Source organism: Lissotriton vulgaris, chromosome 3_1 (assembly GCF_964263255.1).
Source record: "Lissotriton vulgaris chromosome 3_1, aLisVul1.2, whole genome shotgun sequence".
In the NCBI taxonomy this organism is placed as follows: domain Eukaryota; kingdom Metazoa; phylum Chordata; class Amphibia; order Caudata; family Salamandridae; genus Lissotriton; species Lissotriton vulgaris.
Genome location: NC_141689.1, coordinates 709,707,883 through 709,732,644, shown reverse-complemented (window position 1 = coordinate 709,732,644; position 24,762 = coordinate 709,707,883). Strand labels below are relative to the sequence as shown.

Sequence of the window (24,762 nt, the reverse complement as noted above, 5' to 3'; positions counted from 1 at the left end):
ACTAACCTCCCCCTTCTTACTAAAGCCCTCAAAGCATGTGTCTTGCTCCAATTAGAAAAACACATTAAAAAAGTCAACCTTCTGGACTCCTTACAATCAGGCTTAGGAAAAGGCTGCAGCATTGAAACTGCCATACTAAACATTGTTGATGACATCCACCACTTCATTGATAATGGTGGGACAGGTCTTCTTATCCTCCTTGATCTCCCCACAGCTTTTGACACGGTTAACCACTCTACTTAATGTGCTCAAAGATCGCTTCGGCCTCAATAGTACTACCCACAAATTGTTTGTCCCCTATCTCCAACATCGAATCCAACAAATTAAAATTCAAGACGGTCTATCTAAACCCACTCCGGTCAACCTAAGAGTCCCTCGGGAGCCTATTCTCTCACCCTCACTCTTAACCTCTTTATGGAACCGCTCAACATTCTTCTAAATCAAGCTGATAACAACTAACATCTTTATGCAGATGACACCTACCTGTATGACAAGATCAAAACCCACACGGACATCATACACCTTAATAACACCCTCACTAAAAACCAATCCTGTTTCCACCTTAATCATCTCAAACTCAACCCCAAAAGAACTGCAATCATCCTCTTCTCTCCCAAAAACAACCCTCTCTCCATTCAAACTTGGATCTCAGACCTCAATGCCCTCAACTGCTCTCTCTCCTTGTCCAACTCAGTGAAATCTCTTGGTATCTCCATCGATAACAGTCTAAACCTCAATGTCCATATCAAACATTCGGCTAATTGAGCCCTGTTCACTCTCTGTCATCCCAAGAAAATCAAACCCTTTCTCCCAACTTAAGATTTTAAATTAGTGGTTCAATCCCTGGTCCTTTCACAAATTGATTACGGCAATGCCATCCTCACCAGAATCCCAAGGTCCACCTAGCTCCAGTCAAATCTGTACTCAACCTTGCAGCCAGGCTCATAAACGGCTGCAAACGGTTCAACCACATTTCCCCAGCTCTCAAAACTCTAAAATGGCTCTCTGTCGAAGGCAGATCCGCCTACAAAAAGGCATGCATCACTCACAAAGTCCTCCATCAAAATGCACTACCGTACCTTGCCAACAAACTCTGCAAAGCGGGCAGCACACGACCCCTAAGAAGCACTAACGCTCCCCTCCTTGTCCAACCCCTGCTAAAAAAGAAATCCACTCAATCCCACTCCTTTTCTGGAAATGTCCCCGACATCTGGAATGCCCTCCCCAAAAACCTATGATGCAACCCTTCCTAAACCAGCTTTAAAAAAAGATCTCAAAATGTGCCTCCTCAATAAATATTGGGGGTCTCTTCCTGTGTCTTAAACTCGCTCTTCCATATCTATAGGTATTTCAACTCTTTTCTCCAAGTATCTGTTTACATGATGTGTATAACCTCAAGCCTTTTGTTATTCTCGGTCTTACCTGCTGTTTATCCCATAATGATGTTGTAAATGTTGTAATTTTGTTTTTCGATATGTATATCAGTCTTGTGAAGTTTTTGTTATTCTAATGCTGTAATTTGTCTCTTACCGTTACTAGCTCTATCATATAAAGTGCTCTCACACCTCAGGGTCCAGCGAGCGCTATATAAAACCTCTAAAAATGAAAATAAATAAATATAAGTCAGTTGGGTTTCCCAGCTTCAGGATGAATATTGTAGACTTTGTCGTAGCATGCTATGCTGAAGGGCTTGAGTCCGTGGTAGCGGTCTGAGGGACGCACCAAAGAGCATCAAGTTTTCAACCAGAACTGCACAGTTCTTTCAATGAATGTGTATTGTTTCAGGACTGTCATGGTGGGGTGCTACCCAGTGTAAGATACAGTACTGCTTCAGCACATTTTACACTTTTACATACTGAGGAGTGGGTTCTTTTGCCTCAACCGTTTTTGCTCCAAGCAAACAGATATGAGAGGATTGTGCCCCAGGTGTAGTACTACCAGCTGACACTTGTCTCAGAGAGAACGCCCATGTGCTAAAAGTAAAAACCAGCTACTCCTTAGAGGAAATAGGTGATGCCAAGCAAATGGCAGACTTAACTTTTGCGAGCAGCAGTTACGCACACATAAATGCAGCACATTTTTTCCTTTCTCTTCCTGAGCATCTCAACCATAGGGACGCCAGTACCATAAAAAAGAACGGTACAAATCTTTATTTCTTTATCTCTCAATATGAGCTCTTTTTCGTTCAAAACCGTCAGCCAGACATGTAGGTTGATTCAGCTAAATGTCTTTGGAATACACCAGATATATAATAGAGCCTTGCTTAGCAGATTAGGGGAAAAGCTGTGTTCTACCATCTTCTTTGGTAGGTGGATCCAGTTTCCTGATTATATATTCACAATCCCGAAAACCTTGTCCAGGTTTTTCCTTTGGGAAGAATAGTTATCCAGTTGTTCTTTTGATAACAGCAACCTTTGCAAGATGCTTGGAATTGACTTAATCGCACCTTTGTGTTTGCTCTACAGGTCACTTCTATTCAGATGTACAGACCCAGGGCTTTCTAACAGTGAGTTGCAACTTTATTGGAAGAATTACGTTTGTTGCTTGATCTAGACGTCATTCAGTAGGTTCTTCTTTTTCTGCTTATCCTGTCACCTTGACTCCAGTTGGTACCAGACCTATATTGACAGCATTACTTCCTATTCAGAGGACTTTTCCTGGTTTTTAAGCTTTTCTCTGAAGAAAGAGGACCATCCAGTTTCTATTGTCTCATCCCATCCATAATCGTAAGGTACATCTGGGACTTCAGTGTGGGAGGAGGGAAGTAGCATCCTTTACCTTCAGAAGCAAACAAGAAAGACTCCTCTGGCAAGAACCTAAGCTAAACAAGGAAGAGTGGAGAGATGACTGAGCCCTAGGGGACTTAGATTTGGTTTGGTAAAGCAAGGATGTGAAAAGAACGGAGATGACACAAGATGAGGTAGGATGCCAAGTGAAAAGGAGAACTGAGATGATGCTAGATCAGTAGAAAAGGTAGGCTGCCAAGTTCCTCCTGGAACATGACAAAGTCGATAAACAGGAGCTGCAGAGATAAGGCAGCAAATCTGTTTCTGTTCGTAAAAGTCTTAATAACCATTTTCGGATCTGAAGCCCATTTGATGGTCAATGAAACTGGGGACCTGAATGAAAATAATCCTTTCAACCTGTTTTATTGAGAGATTAGTCAGAATTGGCTGGTGAGGAAGCATCTTTTCTTGCTGACATCTACTACGAGATATTCTGGTCTAAACACTATACGCACAATCTATTGCAACTCAAAGGCTATAAGGCTCTAGTGACAGAAATCATGGCCTGTTTTAGAATGTCTACAGTTTAAAGGACATTCAAATATCAGTCCTAGAAGAACTCAAAAACCAGGTAGCTTAACTTCTCAGATACATAAGGCTGCCCCACCACACCCATACTCTGTTTCAGAAAATCAGGACTGCACCAAAATCTATTGTGACTTCTCTGTTAGGAGGGGAGGAGGCCTGGAAACCATAAATGATATGGCCACACATTGGCCATCATATGATCTTTGTCCTAGTTCCCAAAGATTGAGAAAGGTTTTTGGCCGAAAAGGAATTGGAGAAAAGATGCAGATCAAAATGTCTGACCAGATGGTCAAGGGCAATTATCTTGGTGTAGGAATCTGGATAACAGGATACAAAGTATCTTTATATTGCGTTTCTCACCAAAAAAATTCGGAGACAATTCGGTCATTGAATCTCATCAGAAAGAATTGCTGAAAGTACCGAGCTACATTTCACACTCTATGGAATGAACAGTTGTCACCCTTAAGTCTTAGACAAACATCCAATGGCAGGCTGGTCAAGCTTCCTTAAAGGTGGTCTTGAATCATATGCCCCGTATTTTGTTGTGGTAGCACAAGAGATGTGTTGTCTACGGATACCTTGGCTATGTCTGTTGAGAGGACTAGAAAGACAGACTTCATCTTTAGCATGTTGCCATGTTCTGACTTCAGACAGTGCTGAATGTCACTACTTGGTGATTAATGAGAGTCCATTAAGGAAGTATTTAATAGGCCTAGATAAAGAGATGGTTGCTTTTGATAAACTACTCACTTGCCTGAAACTACCAATGGAAACAGCTACACATGTGAAATTTGACCTTTTAGACATTCTTATAGATACCCCATGAGAACATGTATGAGTCCGAGACATTATGTAAACACCCTAGTCGAGCTATAAATACACTAAAGTGAAACTAGACAGAAAAACAAAAGCAATAGGTGTTCATTGAGTGGCTGTCTGCCTAAGCAGGAAAGGGTATCTATGTCATGGGAAACTCAGCACAGGGTGCAGCTGGTTGTTCATGGGCCTCTTTATCAGTGACAAGACACATCATTGAGCCATCCTTAAAAAAGGATGACTGAGATTGATGGAGCTGCACGGCGAAAAGCACTTTCCCAGAAGTCACTGTATTTAGCTTTGCTCGAGTCATACAATAATCTGTTGTATTTTACCCAATGAAAGTGATGCAGAGAACAGACAATATTTAGCCAAACTGCAGTAGTAAAAATAAACCTAAAAAAATATCAGAAATTCTGAGAATGGACCCCTTAATATTTTAAGCCTGGCCCAAAAGAAATGCTCTGGTACTCATAGGACCTCCTGTAACAATCAAACACAGTAATCTAAAATGACACCAAAGGTAAAACGATTAAGGAAAATGCAGATTATTTTTTAATCATTTGGAGATATTCAATGCCCACTTATCCTCAGACGATCCTGTCCTTTGATGCTAGAAGATTTAGTAAAAGTGCTTCCAAAAAAATGGACATCACTAGCAATATGATGGGATGAGACAGATGATTACCCAGCAGTAGGTGAATTATAGAGTTCCATGGATTTAGCAAGGATCTGTTCGTAAACATTACAGCCAATACATGCTAAAAAGAAATGAAATCAGGACAATATACCATACTCACGCTTTCAAGAGAAGATGGCCTCCTATTTTCTTTGCATTCCATTTGTGGGAGAGCTCTCTGAATCAAAACACAGAGATGGGAGGTTACTGCAGAATTAAGTCTTACAACCCAGCTTTGTACTCAATAATAAGAAAGAAACATGTATTGCTTTAAACAACCACAGTTTCAGTGTTCCATTGTAGATCAATTAAGTAGAGAAAGAGGGGAGTACTATCAATTGAGAAGTGTCCGAAGCAGGCTGCTGTATTAGCAACTATTTTCATATTTTTAACAGCAACCCGGTCAGGGTGTCGATAGATTGTTGCTCGCAGGTGTCCGTCCGCTCTGTTGCGGTGGGCTCATCGATAATACTGCTGTATTAGTAAAACAGGACAGACCAAAGAAATATTTCAACTCAAGTTTAGAGGCCCAAATGTTGGTCTCGCGTACAAAATCCCATCAATGGGGCTGTATCAAGTCGGCCTGTCCGGCTGCCTGTTTAGGTCCGTGACGTGCTCTGTAATGGCGAAGATGTCTATCGCAACAGAGCAGACAGTCATTTCGATTGACACCTGCGAGCAACAATCTATCGACACCCTGACCGGGTTGGAAATATCACTGGTTAAGGGGGATTGATCTTCTTGAGACATACAAGTAGAAGCCCTGAAGAGTCCGAGTTTATGTATACTCAGACGTCGGCTGGCGCTGTCTAGTTTCGAGTATTAAAGCTACAAGATCAACAACGCTTCAAATATTCTTTCTTGCATTTGTGAAATCTAAAATATTGTACATATTTCATGTATTACTATATATGTGTGCACAAGATACTGTTTGTAAATGACACAGTTGTTGTTTTACACAACTACTCCCGAGGGATTTTTAGTGTCATCCCTCCTCTTGTAGCACCATCTCATCACGCCACCTTTTCTGATAATTTAACCGGAATAGAGCTGTTCGCAATAACTCCCTCACACGTTGAACCCTGTTTCGTTGGTAGCATATAAACTTCTGGCAGCCAATCAGAGCGCTCGCTCCCGTGTGAGTCTGATGCCCTTGGGACAATAGGCCCAAGGGAAAACAATCTTCCTACCGAATAAGGATGCTTTATTTTTTTTTAACTGGGTTTGAGGGACTCTTTTGAGAGTCCCTAGAACCCAACCGTCCAGATATGTATTTTTTTAACTTTACTTTTTCAGCAACTACTGCCAAATTTACATGTGCTGTAACACAGTTTTTGCGGTATCATTCGTAAAGAAGTCTATGAAAAACGCATGCAGATTGTGCGACCCCCCCATTTTTGCTAGACGGATTACCGCGAAAGTTTCCATGCACAAACTAGTCAAAAAGTATCACATTTTTGGAAAATTTCGTGGAGATTTGTAGAATGGGACCAAAGTAATTAGAAACACAAAAAACACATTTCTATGGAACCGCTGACCTAACTATAACTACAATGTATTGCATCACATTTACTGAAACAGAGGTTAAAGTGATGTTTTAGTTAGATGAAAATGCCAGTTAAAAGTTAACATTTTAAACTGAAAAGGCCACATAAAGGCACCCGTTATAGTGTACTGAGCTTATTAGAAAGTCTCTCCCGAAGGGAAAGTTTGTCTATGGTGATAAATGCCTTACGGGTGATAAGAAACAAGATATCCTCCATCAATGGGGCTATACAGGAATTCAGCAAGGACTTTACCTACATAAAATGAAGTGGGTTGCCTAGACTGCTGCACCAGGAAATGTAATTGGTGGTGCAAGAACTGGAAATAGACTCATGGAAAAGGGGAAGAGTGCATAATTACTCTGATTTCTCTACTGCAGGATAAGGTTGAATGATTGCAGAATACAACGAGAGCCTCATAGACTGGGGTTTTGGAATCTACTTTTCCCCAGAGACTGACAATATCAGGATAGCATTCCATGGTTTCCTGAACACGGAGGTTGTGGGACATTTTTCAGAGTGATGCAACAGTATTCAGGGCAACAAGGTTGCCCTCTAGCGCTCCTGCTGGCAAACAGTCTGGGTGGGGTGGGGCTTCTCCTGATGACGCTGGCTGATCACAAACAAAGGGAGGTAAAATAAGAAGGGGCTGCAAACTTGAATTATTCGACTGTGCACACACCTGGGACTACAGGAGATTATATATATATATATATTCACAGAAAAAACCACCATAGGTTATAGACCATATATAGTTAGGAATTTGCATTTACAAAACCTTGAAAATTCCCTGAAAAAACCATAGGTTATAGACCATATATAGTTAGGGATTTGCATTTACAAAACCTTATTTTACTCGCATAAAACCATTGAAATTCCATATATAGTTAGTTGCGCTAACTATATATCGCGCACCCGCAATCCACTGCTGATGATGTCACATATTACATCATTCATGACCTAGTCAGTGACATCACTGATGACATCACTGATGACAACATCCAGTGACTGTATGTTTCTGTAAAGTGTAAATATGTCTTACATATTGAAGAATGAGTGGATGTATAAGTGTCTGGATGAAGTATTTAGTAGGTGCATGACTGACTGTATGAGTGAGTGATTAAATGTGTCTCACTGAGTGCATGGGTTAGTGACTAAACTGTCTTAATTTGTGCATTATTATGTCTGTTGTTCTGTAAACTGCTGCATGTGTTGATAAGTAGCTATATGAGTAACTATATGGGATATTCATTGGTTGCCCAAGTATTTGTATGGGAGACTGAGTGTGTGTGTGGGTGGCTGGGAGGTGTATGACTCTGTGCATAGATGTGTGAGCAGTTGATTCACTAGATGTATGGGTTCAAAAGTGCATGTGGAAACAGCTGTATGGGCGGTTGACTGTGTGCATGAGTGTATTGGTGAGTGAATGGATATCTCAGTGCTACATGTCAAAGTAAGTACATATGTAAAACACAGTACATGTGAGAGTTGACATATATAAATAACTGTGCATAAGAGCCAGTGAATGTGTGAGTGGCTGTATGGATCATTGTGAACTTGTATCAGGGATTGTATAAGAGAGTAAATATGTGTTAGTATATGTTTGAATAAGTAAAGTTTGTATAACTGTATAGTTGAGGAAATGGAGGTGTGATTGATTCTTTGCATGACTAACTAGGTGTGTGAGTAACTCCATGGATGAGTGACAGTCTGTGAGTGTCTGTTTACACTGATTGTATGTAAGGTTATATTAGAGTCTGAAGAGGTTCATCGTATTATCACATGAATGATATCATCAGTGATGTGATCAGTAATATCAAATGAGATGTCATCAGTGATGTCATTTGAGATGTCATCAGTGATGTCATTTGAGATGTCATCAGTGATGTCATCAGTGACGTCATTTGAGATGTCATCAGTGATGTCATCAGTGATGTCACTGACCATGTCATGAATGATGTAATATGTGACATCATCAGCAGTGGATTGCGGGTGCGCGATATATAGTTAGCGCAACTAACTATATATGGAATTTCAATGGTTTTATGCGAGTAAAATAAGGTTTTGTAAATGCAAATCCCTAACTATATATGGTCTATAACCTATGGTTTTTTCAGTGAATTTTCAAGGTTTTGTAAATGCAAATTCCTAACTATATATGGTCTATAACCTATGGTTTTTTCTGTGAATTTCATTGGTTTTTTAAAAGCTAACATCTGTAGCTGTAAAATGTATTCTTCTTTAAATCTTAAAATATATTTTAGATGTTTATTAATAATTTTTTTTTCAATATTTTTTTTCTTCGCTTCCAGTTCGCGAACCGGGAAGCTTTACGTTAGCTCATCTTGATGCCGCGACGTAGTCCGCGAACCGGTAAACGTTACGTTAGCGCAACTGTGACGCGTCGCGGAAGCGCGACGTATCACGTTGTCGCGTAATGCGTCTAATGACGCGCCGCGTTAGCGCTCCCGGAAGTGCTCCGGACCGCGAACCGGAAGCGATCCGGGACGCGGCGCGCACTGCGTAACGTAAGCGGAACAGGTCATGTGACTTGTTTATCAAACTTTTCATTGGTTCATTTCACTTTTGGTTTCCAAATGATGTATGACTAGGTCATGTGACCTAAAAATAACACTTTTCATTGGTTCAGAACTTTTGCTTTTCCCAAATCATGTAAACCCCTCCTTCTTTCCTCACTCTGACTTTCATCTTGGTGAGAGAAAGACCATTTTCCTGGAGTTCAGCAATGGCTTCTATACTTGCTGCAGCTGGTGCACCCCCACCACCACCTCCACCTCCTCATAAGAAGAGAGGACCACCAAGTCAATTCATCTCCAACAGAGAGGAGGAAGAGGAGGAAGAAGAAGAAGAGGATAGAGATGAACCAGAATTTATACAGGAGTTGCCCCGTGTTTCTAGAAGGAAAACAAGTTTCATATGGCAGTTTTTTTCCATCCCTCCAGGGGAAAAGAAGGTCAATGCTAAATATGCCACCTGCCTCATCTGTAAATACAGATTGTCTAGAGGCACAGAGAAAAAGTATAGTATGGGCAACTATACTATGCATCGCCATATGGCCAGGTGGCATCCCTTAAACTACAGCCGGGCAGAGTTGAGGGACCTACAAGATAATCCCCCGACAACTCCTGTGGCCCGATCAACGTCAACTATATCTTTGACAGGAAGAGAGGCACAGGAAACTGTGCCAAACATTCAGCCAAACTTCAAACATATGAAGTTTACCTGTATATATTGTGGTGCTATGCTCTCATATGGGAACATGAGCGTGAACTTGATCAATATGGTGTACGAAAACCATAAGTGCCCTAACCCACCCAAGCAGTAATTTTTTTTTTGCTCCTGTTGAGCCCTTTTCAATGCCTGTTTTTTTGTTGTTTCCCCTCCATAAAAAACACAAAAAAAACATAAAACTGTTCTAAAAATACAAAAAAATCAAAAAAAGTTCAGAAAAAATAAAATAAAATAAAACAACAAAAACAAAAAAAAAAAGTTCTTTTCAGAACTACCTCCCCTTTCAAATAAAATTGCTAGAATGTTTATCACTCTGGCAAGCTCTATTTCTTTTGGTTCGCTTTCCCGTTCGCTGCCCGGTTCGCGAACTTGAAGCGAACCAAAAAAATATTTTTTTAAAAAAAAGAAGAGTTAGTATAAGGGAAGTAAACAGAGAGTAATGTTAAAAGAAAGACAGCTATAGGGAGTAAACCAGAGATACTGTTTAATAGATCTATTTATTAATTCAGGATGACGATAAGGTGTGATCTGTCCTGAGGTTTGTTTAAGGTGAGACCTACTCAGGGTTACAGATCAATTTTACACTTGTTGAAGAATACAGAGCAGATAATGCATGTGAAGGCCTACCAATGAAGTAAGTCATGTCTTCTTATTACATCATTCATGACATGGTCAGTGCCATCATCAGCAGTGCATTGCGGGTAAAAAGAGTAGAAAACATTTACCTTATAATTCTTGTTACCTTTTTAAAATATTTTTTCATACTTTCAATCTGTAAAAGAGAGAACAAACATTTCCAAAAATATTAAAACATGTATTTAAAAATTAGAAAAGACAAGGGAAAAGGTTCAAGAACAAACAGTTTTTCAACAACTTTGACATTTACAGAAGCCTCTGCTTCTCTACGTCCCCTACACAATCCTAAACATATATATTTTAAACAAACTGTATCTTGATGTTGATGAACTGAGGCCTATTTTGGAACATGGTGCTTCTTTTGCACTGATAATGTCTCACAATAGTGATGCAATAGCAGCGCCAAAAAGATGTAAAGCCATCATAAAATTGTGTCTAACATTTTAAATGATTGTTTTAGGATGCAAATAAGATGTGTGCTTTCAAGAGCTTTCTTTGAGGTGAGGCCTATTCATTTTTTTTTTTAAAAAAACAGTACCCAGAAGTACAGCACGGTAAGCATTAAAATTGACACTTACAGAAGACTCAGTTTCTCCATATCTACCTCACATTTCTAAATGTATATCATAAGTACAAAAAGCAGAACATTAATTATACATGTTAAATGGTTTATTTTTGCTGTTCTCAGAATGTATCAAATTTCACTTAAATCAGTGACTTGAAGGTATTCATCATGTAACAGCGGGGAAAAAAAAACACAATCAAAATGATTGTGTTTAAAAAACCCATTCAACATAAGAAATCTGAATTCAAAACTCCTTAAAATTAACTTACTTTCAATGACGTCGAAGGATGTCCTATGAACAGCGTCCACTGTGTTGTGCTATAAATATTGTCAGCCCGCCACTTTCTGAACGAAAACCTCCAACGATTCGAAAAATATGTTACATACAAGAAAAGACTTCTCACATTCTACCACATGTTTCCACTTGGCCAAATCATGTTGCAGCTATTCACAAGTCTTGTAATTCTTCCAATCAAATCCCGTCATTTTCTATTTTCGCAACTTTCAAAAAGAAAACATTTAAGATAATTTTCACAATCCTGGACTACTAATATCTTACCCTTCTTTGTCACTCATGTTCTCCTTTTCCTATGACACTGATACTGCTTACTATGAAGCAGACTTACTTGCATCAGGTTTATATAGTCGGATTTTACAAAATGACATTATAATTAAAAGTTTTGGACCAATAATCTAGACAGCATTGCAGACTTACATTCCCTCAACTTCATGAACCTTTTGCAATTCTTCACAGGAAATCCCGAGATTCTTTCTTTAAAATTTTGGTTTTAAAAACACCAGGTAAGAATTTTTAAGGTCAAACAGCAATTTTTTTTTGAAAGTTACAACGGAATCATTGCAGAATGACCAGCCGTTTCGAGACTTTAAATAAGCTGTATAATGTCCTGAAGTTGTTGAAGGACCATCGTGATAGATAATTGCTACAGTTACAAAAGTCCTTCCTGATATTGAAAGCTGAGAAGCCACAAATTTTTTTATTAAAGTTGACAATTTTGATCCATCAGGCCTACATCGTTGCATCATTAAAATGACATACTGTCCATATCTACGTATAAGTAATGTTGACATCATTTCAGATTTACATTGGCTACACTCCATGTTGTGATCCGCTGCATTTACTAGCTTATTAAAGGAGACTGATTTACTGTCTGGCAAAGTTAAATATATAAATCTTTCTGAGTCTACACTAGTAGTACTTGATACCCTACAATTCTCGCAGTCATGCTGCCATTGATAAGAAAGCCCAAACAGGTGATCTACATCTACACCCTCATCTTGCAATATATCAAGCATATACATTAAAACCTCCTGACAATCTTGCTGATTATTTTCAGAGAAGTCTGTTTGACCTGAACATTCATCTAACAGATAACGAACTTCAGACACACTTTCTACTTTTGTTCGATCAGTGCTACATTTCTCGAAAACAGAATTCAACAAACAGCATAAAATTTGTTCTGAATTCAACAGAATCTGTTCTTTTAAACTCTCTAGTGAAAAGAGAACATTAACCACTACATTTGCATAGCAGTTGACACCAGAACTGTTTTCAAATTGAAAACCGACAACATCTTCAACAGAATCCACTTTCTTTCTGCTAACAATTTTCGGTTCATTGACTTTTAGTCTTTTTGCAACAACCTCCCTACTATTACTGCTATTTCTACGTTTCCGGCCTACCACACGTTTCTCAAACAAAGGATATTGAGGCAAATGTGGCGCATACTCTCTTCTTAACCTATTGTATTCCTTAACACAATCTAGATCCGCACAAATGTTTGTGACATCACAGTCAATCAAGTACAATCCCGATAAAGTTCTAACTCGTGACAATGCCACATATGCCATACCCTCCTTGAACACATAACTGCCAATATTCACCAATGCACAGTCTACACTTAAACCTTGCGATTTATGGATTGTCACCGCATATGCCAAGCAAACAGGAAACTGTTTACGGCGAACATATAAGTCTTTAACAAGCAAAAACCTAGCAGAACAACGACCAATTTGCTGTACTTCCTCAATGCCATCAAATTTAATTCTTAAAAATTCTATTCCATCTCTATTTCTGTATTTCTCAAAATCAACAACATTACCCATTGATCCATTTACCAGACCTCTTTCTACATGTAAATTCCTTCTCAAAATGATTCGGCAATTTAAACACACATTCAAAGTCTTTTCAAAACCCGCTGTTTTAGATATAGTCTTCTCTAATGAATCCAATTTTGATTTCAAATTGTCTGACAAAATAATTGTTGATCCCATATGCTCTAATTTGTCGATAGCTTCAAGTTTCACAATCTCTTGCTTTTCTAAATTCAACATTTTGTTGTTGAAGATGGCACATTCTGCAAGAGTTGGCATGAGACATATCCCGGATTTCTTCTCAGTAATTTTCTGAAAAATATTCTCAGGCACAATCTCTTGTTTGGGATATAAATTTGACAGTAATCGTGCATTTAAAGCTTCTTTCCCATGCTCGGTCACTTTTCCAATTCTAATATCTTGTAGAATATTCTTGTAATCTTCATCCTTTGCCTGACGCATATTTTGATGCAGTTCAGCATAATTGAAGTTTAACCATATATTGACGTTGCCAATGCTCCCTAGGCACTTCCTGGTATCTTCATGCGTGAGTATTTTGAACACGGGTTGACCTTTTACTGGTGTCAGCTGCAGAAGATCTCCGAAAACAATGATGTGTTTCCCACCAAATAACACATCATATTCAGTTTTAAGTACTTCTTGCATTCTCAAATGCACAAAGGCAAGCATGACATTGGAAACCATGCTTACTTCGTCAATGATAAGTAGTTTCATTTTCCTCAAGACTCTTGAAACTTCACAGCAAGCATCTCCAGATAACTTGTTGTATTGTAATTTGTTGTCATGCTCCACCGGCAGCATCAGTAGACAATGCAAAGTAATACCTTTAATGTTATGTGCTGCCAGTCCAGTAGGAGCGGTGACAACACAAGACAGCGATGACTCAGTCCTTTCCTGCAAATAACAAGAGATTGCTTTAATGAGGAAACTTTTTCCAGTTCCCGCTTCTCCACTCACGTACAGTCGGACAGGCTTCAACGATGTACATGAGCACTTGTTCTTCTCATGACTTAATCCGTGCTCTATTTCCTTGGTAACTTCATCATATATTTTCCTCTGCTCAACGTTGAGTTGTTTTTCCAAGTCTTCTAAGTTAACTGAATCCTCCTGAGCATGTGCCATGGCTCTTTCTACTTCATTCATAGCAGTGGCAGCTTCATTTTCGATAATAGGTCCTCCAAGTGGATCTTGACTCAATGAAACAGAACTCTGACTGTCCTGAGAACTGTCTCTGGCAATCTCGGCTGCAATCGTTGCTTCCTGCTCAATTTCCAAAGTTAGCATTTCTTGATATTTAGAAAAAGCAGGACATTCTATGGACTCCTTGGCTGCATTGAAAGAGTCTTCGTAACAGAGGAAATCTCCAAGCAGTTCCTCTTCTGCACGCCAAGGCTTGAAAAGTTGCAAAAGTGCTAAATAAAAAAACTCCTTTTTTTCTGGAGATTCACCACTCAATTTTCGATGGTTTACTAATTGGCATTTTCTTTGCTTGACCAGGCATCCCTCACTTCCAATTACAGCATACACTCCTTTCTCAATATCTTCTTTGATGTTCCTCTTGAATATATAATTTTGGAGAACCTCATATAGACAAACATTCTCAAGGTGACTGCTTCGATTTGGATAATATGTATCCAACATGTTGGTCTTCAAAATGTCGGTACTGTTTGGTTCCTTTTCTGCCAAATACTCAATTTCCCAGACAGGTTTTAGAACTCGATTTCGCGTTGCAGCAAGACCAAGACTCGCCCAAACGAGACTCCTGGATTTGGCATAGAGACTTGCTGAAGACAATCGATCAGAACATTCGTAAGCTCCGATTTCTCGATGCGACAACATCTTCAGACTGAAACTGTACAACTTCTTGCTGAGGCTCTTTTCATGGGAAATGTCCTCCCACATATCCTTCAGTTCGGTCTTTTCTTTTTTGGTGATGTAAGATGTCACATACCGAGCCACAGCCATACAGTTGTCAGCCACAAACTGTATATCCATGTTAGCATTCCACATGGACAAAATCACTGGGTTGTAGTCATTGATGTACTTGGACTCTTCGTTCCTTTTCAAATTGTATGTATTCTTGGGTGATTTCCTCGTCACATTATGTCGCAGCGAAGACATCAAACTGTTCACTCTTCCTTTAGAAATCACCGGTCGTGGAAAGTTGAAACGACATTTGGTGTAGAACTTGTCCTTGTTTCTGAATTTACGACGACAGTACTTTCCACAACGATGGCTTTGGAAACGTAGAACTTGTTCTCTTAGACTTTTCTTCTCCGTTGCGTTTGGAACAGCACACGTAGAATACTGTTCTATGAAATTCATCACTAAGTCATCCGGATCTGTTCCAAATTTAGGTGCATCCTTGATCCACAACAACATATGTATATGAGGGGCACCTCTTGCTTGGTACTCCTTTCTCCAGAAGAAATCCAACACCTCTCCAAGAGGTGGATTCTTTTTATTTGTGATGAAAGACATCATAGCTTCAAATCTATGATTGAAGTACCTGCATACATTCACTGGATCCAAAGAACACAGTTCTCCAGGTGTCTTGAATTCAATGTTTTCAATATTTCCATTTGCCTCTCGTAGAAATTCAAGTAAGTCTTCCCAGCCATACTCGGCACAGCTCAGAGTGAGGAACCATGTTGGAGTTCCTAAGTTCCTCAGCATACATTTTAAATCACCATGACGACGGTACCAGTACTCATTAGTACCACGCTGACACGCCATGAGATTAATTAAGTGAGAATCCAAAATACTGTCTTGGACATTGACTTTATGCATAAAGTCACTTGCCGAGATGTTTTGCATCTGTATACCACTTTTTAAAATGTGGTTCACTGCATATGACAGTCCTGACAGATCGCTTTCAAACAAGAGATGAAACAAATAGGGAATGCATTGCCGAAACCTAGGATCTTCTGCATACAATCGTAAAGTCCGGTATTCAGACGCAGGAATTTGATGAGGTCGCTCATCATATCTTCCTCCTTGACCTGTGGGAAATAGCTGTGGGAAACACCGAGCTTCCAAACTTTCCTCCCAAACACTAATGGGACTCCCTTTCGCTTGTTTCATTTGAAACAACTCAATTGCATTCCCCATGACTTCCTTGGAATGCAAAGGATGAACACTATAATGTTCATATATTTCTTCACTATTAGACACCTCTACTTTCTCAATTTGGCCAGCACACAAAACGCTATCCTCTTCATCACTTACTTCCTCTTCTGCAACATATACATTCTTATAGTACTTATTATTTTTCTTCAAATACAAAGTTGCATTTTTCACTTTCCTAACATCCACTAAATCTTGCCATATTTTCTTATTCTTTGTCGGAACCCCATTAACCAAGATAACCAGAGGTTCCTCTTCCACTTTCTCAACTCCAATTGTGTTAATGTTTTTGTTCAAATCTAGAGGCAAATAAACAACTCTTCCCTTTAATCCTCTCTGTAAATCTGCTGGAGGCAACTTCCCTGTCTTTGGCTCCATTCTTACAATAGCCTGAAAGGGATGGATACTTTGAATCAAAATAGATTCATAAGTATTTAAATCCTTCAATTCTGAAGGAATCTCAACCAATTCCAGATTATTATGAACCGCCCTAGCAGGCATCTGGTTTTGGTTTAATTTGTTACAACAATAAGTACACACACGTTGGTCCACTCCCAAATCAAAACAATTTTCTACCATCAAGTATGTGGCAAAATCCTTCCATTCACTATTATTTTCCCTTTCACTTTTTGCATATAAATCCACTAACTTAGTCTGATTCTTATAATAAGTGCGTCGACAACATACACAAGTGAAATTAGGCCTCTCACTTGATTTCATCTGAAACGTGGCAATTTCCTTCTGAAAATAATCTGTACTGGAAACCTGTACATTATCTTCAACATTACCCTCTACTTCAGGGTCAATTTGAACATTCTCATCTTTACTACCAAAGTAACAAAACTCAATTTCTTCACAAATATTCTTCACATCTATTTCAGAACCATGCAAAAGAGCAGCACATAATTGTTTAAGCATAATTGCTGGACTCTTCGCATAATACAACATTCTCACTAATTTTCTCACTTTATTATGATGCACTGCTAGCATCCTGAAATGATGAAAAACACTCTGGCATACTCTCCTGGAAAGACAAGCCAGTGAATGACCACGCAAACCTGTCATTTGTCTCACTCTGCAAGGATCTAAATCTTGCAACAACTTCATTTTCTGCTTCAAACTTTTCTTATTAAATGTCCGTATAAAATCACAAAGCAAATTGATGGAAACCTGTCGCACACTGCAAATAGAACTACACTTCCAAATGTACACAGGACCCTTAGGACGTCTTCCTAAAACCTCATCACTTAGCGCCTCTTCTGTCTCTGTTGTCACAAGTTGTTCTTTTTCAACTGGACAACCATCCTTCACTTCATAAGCTCGACCACTGGTGTCAACTGCAAACACCAAATCATTATCCTGAAAATAACTCATTAAAAAATGCCTCACAACTTGAACTATGCATCCATTCTCCGGAAAAAACTTCACAAAAGTTAGTACGATTTACTACTCTCTTCCATCTACTTTTTGTTTTGAAATCAGAAATTACCTTGCTTAGTTTCCTAATTCTATTGATTACCAAAATAAACAACTTTCGCCTAATTTCAAAAGCATGATCAATAATTTTCTCTACATTTTTCTTCTTCTTATAAAATGCCGCTTTCTGTTGGCCTTTCTTTTTAATATTTTTCAATAAATTAACTAATATCCTATTACGGAACATTCGATTTCGAATGTCCCTAAACTGTTGTTTCCTTCTACTATCATGCACAGAGTTATCTCTTCCTCTACCAGTAACATTTGTGATGGGTCTCTCCTTTCCATTTAAATTACTTTTCTTTTTGTGGACTGAAACATTTTTTTGAGCAAAACTTTTTTTACTACAAATATTTCTTAAGAATGATTTCGTGGTCTTACCCGGACCTTTCTTGGTGTTTTGACAAGTATTTGGGGAAGAGGACTGCTGCAATAAAACATCATCCTGCTGTCTTTGACGTTTTCTAGCCTTTCTTATTCTACTTTTTGTAGGCATTTTCCAAACTATGAAAGAATCTGCAGTTGAATCTGTGGAAAAATATAATATAAAATGTTATTAACCACTATTACCAAACAGTAAATAAATAACAGTCATCTAAAACTTAATGCCCTACTAATTATTTAACATAGCAAATGTTTTCCACCAGCACTACATCACAAAAATGACACTCAATGGTACAAAACAGGCATACAACAATCATAAATCACTCCCTAATATTTTAAATGATTAATTCAGGATGACGATAAGATGTAGCCTATCTAAAGATTTGTTTAGGCCCAGATCTTTAGACTGGGGTGAATGTGTGTCATTGATCCACATTCAGTCCATCACCTGTTTTGTTTATTTGAGGTGAGGCCAACACATGGTTGCAGATAAGATTTTCACTGAAAAAAACCAAGGTAAAAAAACATGTGAAGGCCTACCAATGAAGTAAATCATTAAATGAAAACCAATACATTTCTGGAAATATGCACTGCTAGTGCTTCATAAGATGTTTTGGGTCATATTTATAAGGCATTTGAGTGTCTATTATGCTATTTTACGTTCTTCATGGTGCAAATTTCTTGTAAATACACTCCCACCTGCGGTTGGCAAATTTAGATTTTGATTATGGGAGTTACATAGGCATGTTAATAATTTCCCAAAAATGGTGTATGACCCCAAACAACCTTTGAAGCAAATGCTCTTAGCCATGTTATCCACCTCCCATTGGATAACATGGCTAAGAAGTGCTTGCAAATGAGAAAAAAAACGGCTGCAATGCATGAATATCGCAGAAAAGTCAGCGATATTCATGCATTTTCCAGCAAATGCTCTTAGCCATGTTATCCACTTCCTATTAAATAACATGGCTAAGAACTGCTCAGGGCCCCATGAGGAACGCTTTCCATTTAAAAAGGGAAAAATAACATCAAAGACAGTAAAATGCCTTCTAAATATGACCCCAAACAACCTATGAAGCTCTAACAGGACATATCCTGAAATTTAATTGATTTCAAAATTCGTTTTTAAACACAACATATAAATCAATTGTATACCTGCATTCATGAAGAAATGACTAAAAATGTCCTTGAGACACATGAAAGTGATTTCTGGAATGCCCTAGCACCATTTTTGGGACACTATTAACATGGCTAGGTAACTCCCATAATCAAAATCTAAATTTGCCAAGCGCAAGTGGGAGCGTATTTACAAGACACTTGCCCCAAGAGGAACGCTTTCCATTTAAAAAGGTAAACATAACATCAAAGACACTAAAATGCCTTCTAAATATGACCCCAAACAACCTATGAAGCTCTAACAGTACATATCAAGAAATGTAATTGTTTATCACAAATGCGATTAAAAACGGCCGCAATGCATGAATATCGCTGAAAAGTCAACGATATTCATGCATTATCCAGCAAATGCTCTTAGCCATGTTATCCACCTCCCATTGGATAACATGGCTAAGAACTGCTCGCAAATGCGAAAAAAAACGGCCGCAATGCATGAATATCGCAGAAAAGTCAGCGATATTCATGCATTTTCCAGCAAATGCTCTTAGCCATGTTATCCACCTCCCATTGGATAACATGGCTAAGAACTGCTCGCAAATGCGAAAAAAAACGCCCGCAATGCATGAATATCGCAGAAAAGTCAGCGATATTCATGCATTTTCCAGCAAATGCTCTTAGCCATGTTATCCACTTCCCATTAAATAACATGGCTAAGAACTGCTCAGGGCCCCATGAGGAACGCTTTCCATTTAAAAAGGTAAACATAACATCAAAGACACTAAAATGCCTTCTAAATATGACCCCAAACAACCTATGAAGCTCTAACAGTACATATCAAGAAATGTAATGGATTTGAAAATTCGTTTTTAAACACAGCATATAAATCAATTGTATACCTGCATTCAAGAGGAAAGGACTGAAAATGTCCTAGAGACACAGAAAAACGTTTTCTTGAATGCCCTACCACCATTGTTTTGACATTATTAACATGGCTATGTAACTCCCATAATCAAAATCTAAATTTGCAAAGCACAAGTGGGAGCGTATTTACAAGACACTTGCCCCATGAGGAACACTTTACATTTTAAAAGGAAAACATAACATCAAAGACACTCAAATGCCTTATAAATATGGCTCAAAACAACCTATGAAGCTCTAGCAGTACATATCCAGAAATGTAATTGATTTCTTAAATCGTTTTTAAAAACAACATATCTGTTTCAGCTTACATAACAGACCATGGAATGGGCTCCATGTACCACAATAACTTGTGTTACTGCATGCCAGAATGCTACACCGAATATGCAATTACAATTTCTCAAAGAAACTAATTCTATTAGTATATCACTAGAGACAAAACCACATTTTAAAAACACAGCTTTCTTCATCATTTTCTCCTTAAATCATACTATTCTCTATCTAAATTAAATAAATCTTTTCTCACCTTAGCAAATATTTTTTGAGTTTTGAAAACAGTCTCAGAAATACACCAAATTGTCTTCAGCAGAAGAAAAAGGATGCACTCCAAAGGCTGCAGCTATTGAAAGCACAGAAATACAGATATTCATTTCACATATCTCTCATATTAGCCAATCATACCTCTTCCCTCACTTTTTTCAAATCAAAACCCTTCCCCCCTCTGCCCTCTCTGCCTTTTTTCCATAGCAACCACCTCCTGGAAGACCTCTCATGTTTGCAAATTCACACAACAATGTTTCAATTGAACTCTGAACTCTCAGTGCACCTGCGTATCCAGTGCAATCTTTCATTAAATGTTTCTTCCTTGACCATTCAAATTACATGTTTCAAAGAACACATCCATGCACCCTAACTTTCTGTTTTCAGAAATGGAAATGCACCAATCACTGCTAATGATTCATTAGCATTGCAATTCCACACTTTTTTTTCTTTAGAAACTCCTACTGTTTCAACTGCCCTTTCATTACCACACTTCATCTGACTGCAGAACAACCTTCTCCCACCATGTTTAAGGTCTGGATTGTTGGACATAGTTACATCCACTGGGCTCAAAGGTATGCTGAGAACAGAAATTTACCTAACCTCAATTTACAAGATGTGGAAATTAAGTGGTTGGGCCAAAGAGGATTAAAATGTCACCAATTGATACCATTGGTGAAAACCTTTATGCATTTGCCAAAACCTGACCTGTTAATAGTGCACTGTGGAGGTAATGATTTGGGCACTTTGACAGGGGTAGGTCTGGAAATGCTTTTAAAGGACACCTTTGAGCAATTAATGGCACTTTTTCCTCAAACTGCCTTGGTATATTCCAATATATGCCAAAGACAGAAATGGAGGTGGTCCAACCAATTTTGTCCACAAATTGAGAAAGCAAGAAAACATGTAAACAAATCTGTTTCAGCTTTCATGAGAGACCATGGAATGGGCTCTCTGTACAACAATAACTTGCGTTACTACATGCAAGATATCTACAGAGGAGATGGAGTTCACTTCTCAGATGAGGGCAACAGAATTTTCATTCTGAATTTAAGACTGTGCATTGGTACCTACTTATAAGTACCTAAATGTACCATAAACCCAAAAGCTCTTCTCAGAGCTACCCTTCATCTGATCACTCACAATTATTATTTTTTTCTAACTTTTTTCACTAATTTTCCACAAAATACGCTCCCCGGGGCGCTACCCGGTTCGCGAACCGAAAGCTAACCTCGCGGAATTTTTAAAAAAAATGTTTTTTTCCGCACATATAAGCCTCCTCAGCCACCCTCAGAAAACCTAGAGGGTCAAGATAAGTCTACCATGACCCCTTCTACCCATTCTAAACATTATTTGCCCTCCATCTTGTATCTTAATGCGACCGAAACACAAAATGGTGGACTCCCGTGACGCTTAAGGTTCGCGAACCGGGCCGCTTCCCGGAAAGCGGTCCTAAAAAAAAGGTGGGAAAGTAATTTACAGAAAAACGACTAGAGACACTCTCACCAAATATAGATTAGCTCATACTACATAACAATCCCTTTCATTTTCACAAATTTGATTGAAATTCCATTTAGCCATTAAGCCTGTAGACCTCTCTAAGTACCGTGAGGTAAATTACTTCACAAAACACATCTGAAGTGTTGGAATTGACAACCAATGAAAATGTTACTTTCATTTTCAAAATTTTTTTCCTGACATTTGATTGGTTATGTACCTGAATATATATAAAGGAAGAGAAGGAAACACAGCCATTTTGACTACTACTTCCTGAACTACATTTCAAGAGCCTGTTCACCTCCCTGTAAATTAAATTGATAATTTGTAAGTGGCACTTTAAATTAATTTGTAAAAACGTTTTTTGATAATTATTTACTGTCCCCCTGCTATAGTTATAGATACAGATAGACTCCTCTATTATATTTATTGATTGACTTACACTTCTCTGCTATAATTATGAATTTACTTACTTTAACTTCACTGTTAAAAAAACAGAACTACCTGTCTGAACTTAAACCCAACAGTGCCCTAACTCTTCTAATATAATTATTTTTTTTATGCAATTTACAGCAAAAAAATGGAAGGGGAGCAAGAAAAAACTAATGTTTCCTTCGAGATTACATCCGAAGACATTGTAACTGAAGAAAATGTGGATGAAGATTTTATGGATCAATCTTTTGACGAACAATTTATTCAAACCTTACAAGAGACAGAAACATCCATGTTTGACGAGATACCAGATGATATAATGCTGGAAGTTTTAATGAACTATGAAAATAATAAATAATTTTTTTAAAAATAAAAATAAATAAATAAATAAAAAACGAACAAAAACAACAAATAATTAACATACAGTATTAGAAAAGTCTATCATTCTTTTATCCTTAAAGTTCGCTGCCCAGAACGCTTTCCGGTTCGCGAACTTGGCGCTTACCACGCAAAAAAAAAATTTTTTTTTTTTTGGGACCCTCCTAGGCCCTTTTAAAACCTCCACATAAAACCGAGGGGGTCAACGAGGATCTACTATGCCCCCTTATGGTAATTTCCCCCTTTGTTTTGGCCTCCTCTTGTCTCTCGATCCTACCGAGAGACAAGATGGCGGCCGCTCCGGACTGTTTAGAATGTTGACAGACACCGGAGGGCCAATCAGCTTCGCATCGCAAAGTTCCGATACGCGAAAAGTTCGCTAACCGGATCGCTGCCCGGAGCGCTGTTACAGATATATATCTTGATTTAAACGTTAATTTCTCAAAATCCACTGAAGCACATATATTGAGACCTAGCAAAGGCACATCGGGCTAACAGTCCCTACAATTTTGCCAAGTTTCGTGCAAATCCATTCAGCCGTTCGGGCTAAAAGTGAGTCCAACCGCCCTATGGAAATTAACATGGAAAAAACGCGTTTTGGGACCCCCCTTTTTTCTCGGCCCCCCCTCCACAAAACCCCCCCAAATGTTCAAGGGCTGCTCAGAAACAAAATGTGCCATTTTCCTGAAAATTTCAGCCAATTCCGTCCACAAACGCCAAAGTTATTAGGCATAGAATTTTCAGAAATCCCATAGGGAAAAAATCCTAACTATATATACCTACTGGCGACCGCCAGTAGGAGATATATATATATATCTATATATATATATATATATATCAGGTGGACTTCTATCATTGATCTTGCCAGGTCTATTTGTGTGAGATGGAGGAAGGCAGGTGTATATGTTCACACATACAACCACCACAGATTATGGCCTGAACGTACATTCCAAGCTTGGGACATTTTCACAGGTATCACTTCAGGACTGTTCAGGTTATAAGGGTTGATGATAATTTGTCTGGCTGAACTCTCTTAATAAAGATGCCTCAAAAGTAAATTAAAAAATGTCAAAGAACACACATGTATTCAGTCAATAGATGCTAACCTCGAAATAAAAGACATTTATCCAGCTACAGTTGTAATAAGCACATAATAATACATTCAAATCAACAAAAAATGGTGTCCCATATTTCTGAAAGCCATATATCACTCCTTTTTAGGTTTCGCCAGCACATCGCTGCGCTTGCAAAATCTCCTGCATTAAAAAAAAAACAATCTTAACAGGGGCTTAGAACTTGCCCAATACTTAACTGAACTTACCATTTGTTAATTACGTCGGTCTAATTTACATGCTTTTTTATTGGTCAGCACGTCAACTGTGCACATCTAACTGCACTGCTGATCCATGTCATGGAGCCTGGCACAAGTACAGCTTCCGGTCACTGACCACTGGCCAGTGTCCGTTCACTGGCTACCTCTCTGAAGGTACTTTTTTCTCCATTTCCTATCGAGCACTCTGCTTCTCTCCTCCCAGCTTGATGTCGCTGCTCCTTAACCCGCTCGCTGTTCCTCCCCCACATACCTACCTGATGCTTCCCCCCATTGCTTCCCGAAGAACACTCAATGACCAAGGTGCATAGATCCCACAGATTGGAAATAGCACCATGCTATGTTCACTTTTTTTCTGTTTAAAAGCACTAGGAATACTGGGACTTGTAGTTTCACAGATTCTTTTCTCTCTCTTTTGTTTTAAAAATTTATGGTGCTCAAGTGTCAGCGTGCTAAGCGCTGCTAAATAGAGAGCAGGACTGGCTGAAAGTATTCCATATGACACGGGCAGCTACAGTTAGTAAAATATTTCCTAAACACACTATAAAACACGGTTTGCATTGAAGGTGCACTGCTTCTAACCAGAGTAGTATGAGCTCTGCTTGGAGCTGTCCTCACCTTCACCG

At 38.7% G+C, this 24,762-nt stretch overlaps 1 protein-coding gene across 1 annotated transcript in view; it reads right to left on the bottom strand.

Annotated features, from left to right (window-relative positions):
* SLC25A46 (solute carrier family 25 member 46) overlaps positions 1–24,762 on the bottom strand; it is a 196,898-nt gene that overhangs the window by 30,926 nt on the left and 141,210 nt on the right. Inside the window, exon 6 of the mRNA XM_086961009.1 lies at positions 4,931–4,987. Within this exon, the coding sequence (XP_086817135.1) occupies positions 4,931–4,987 (57 nt within the window). The remainder of the gene's footprint in view (positions 1–4,930; positions 4,988–24,762) is intronic.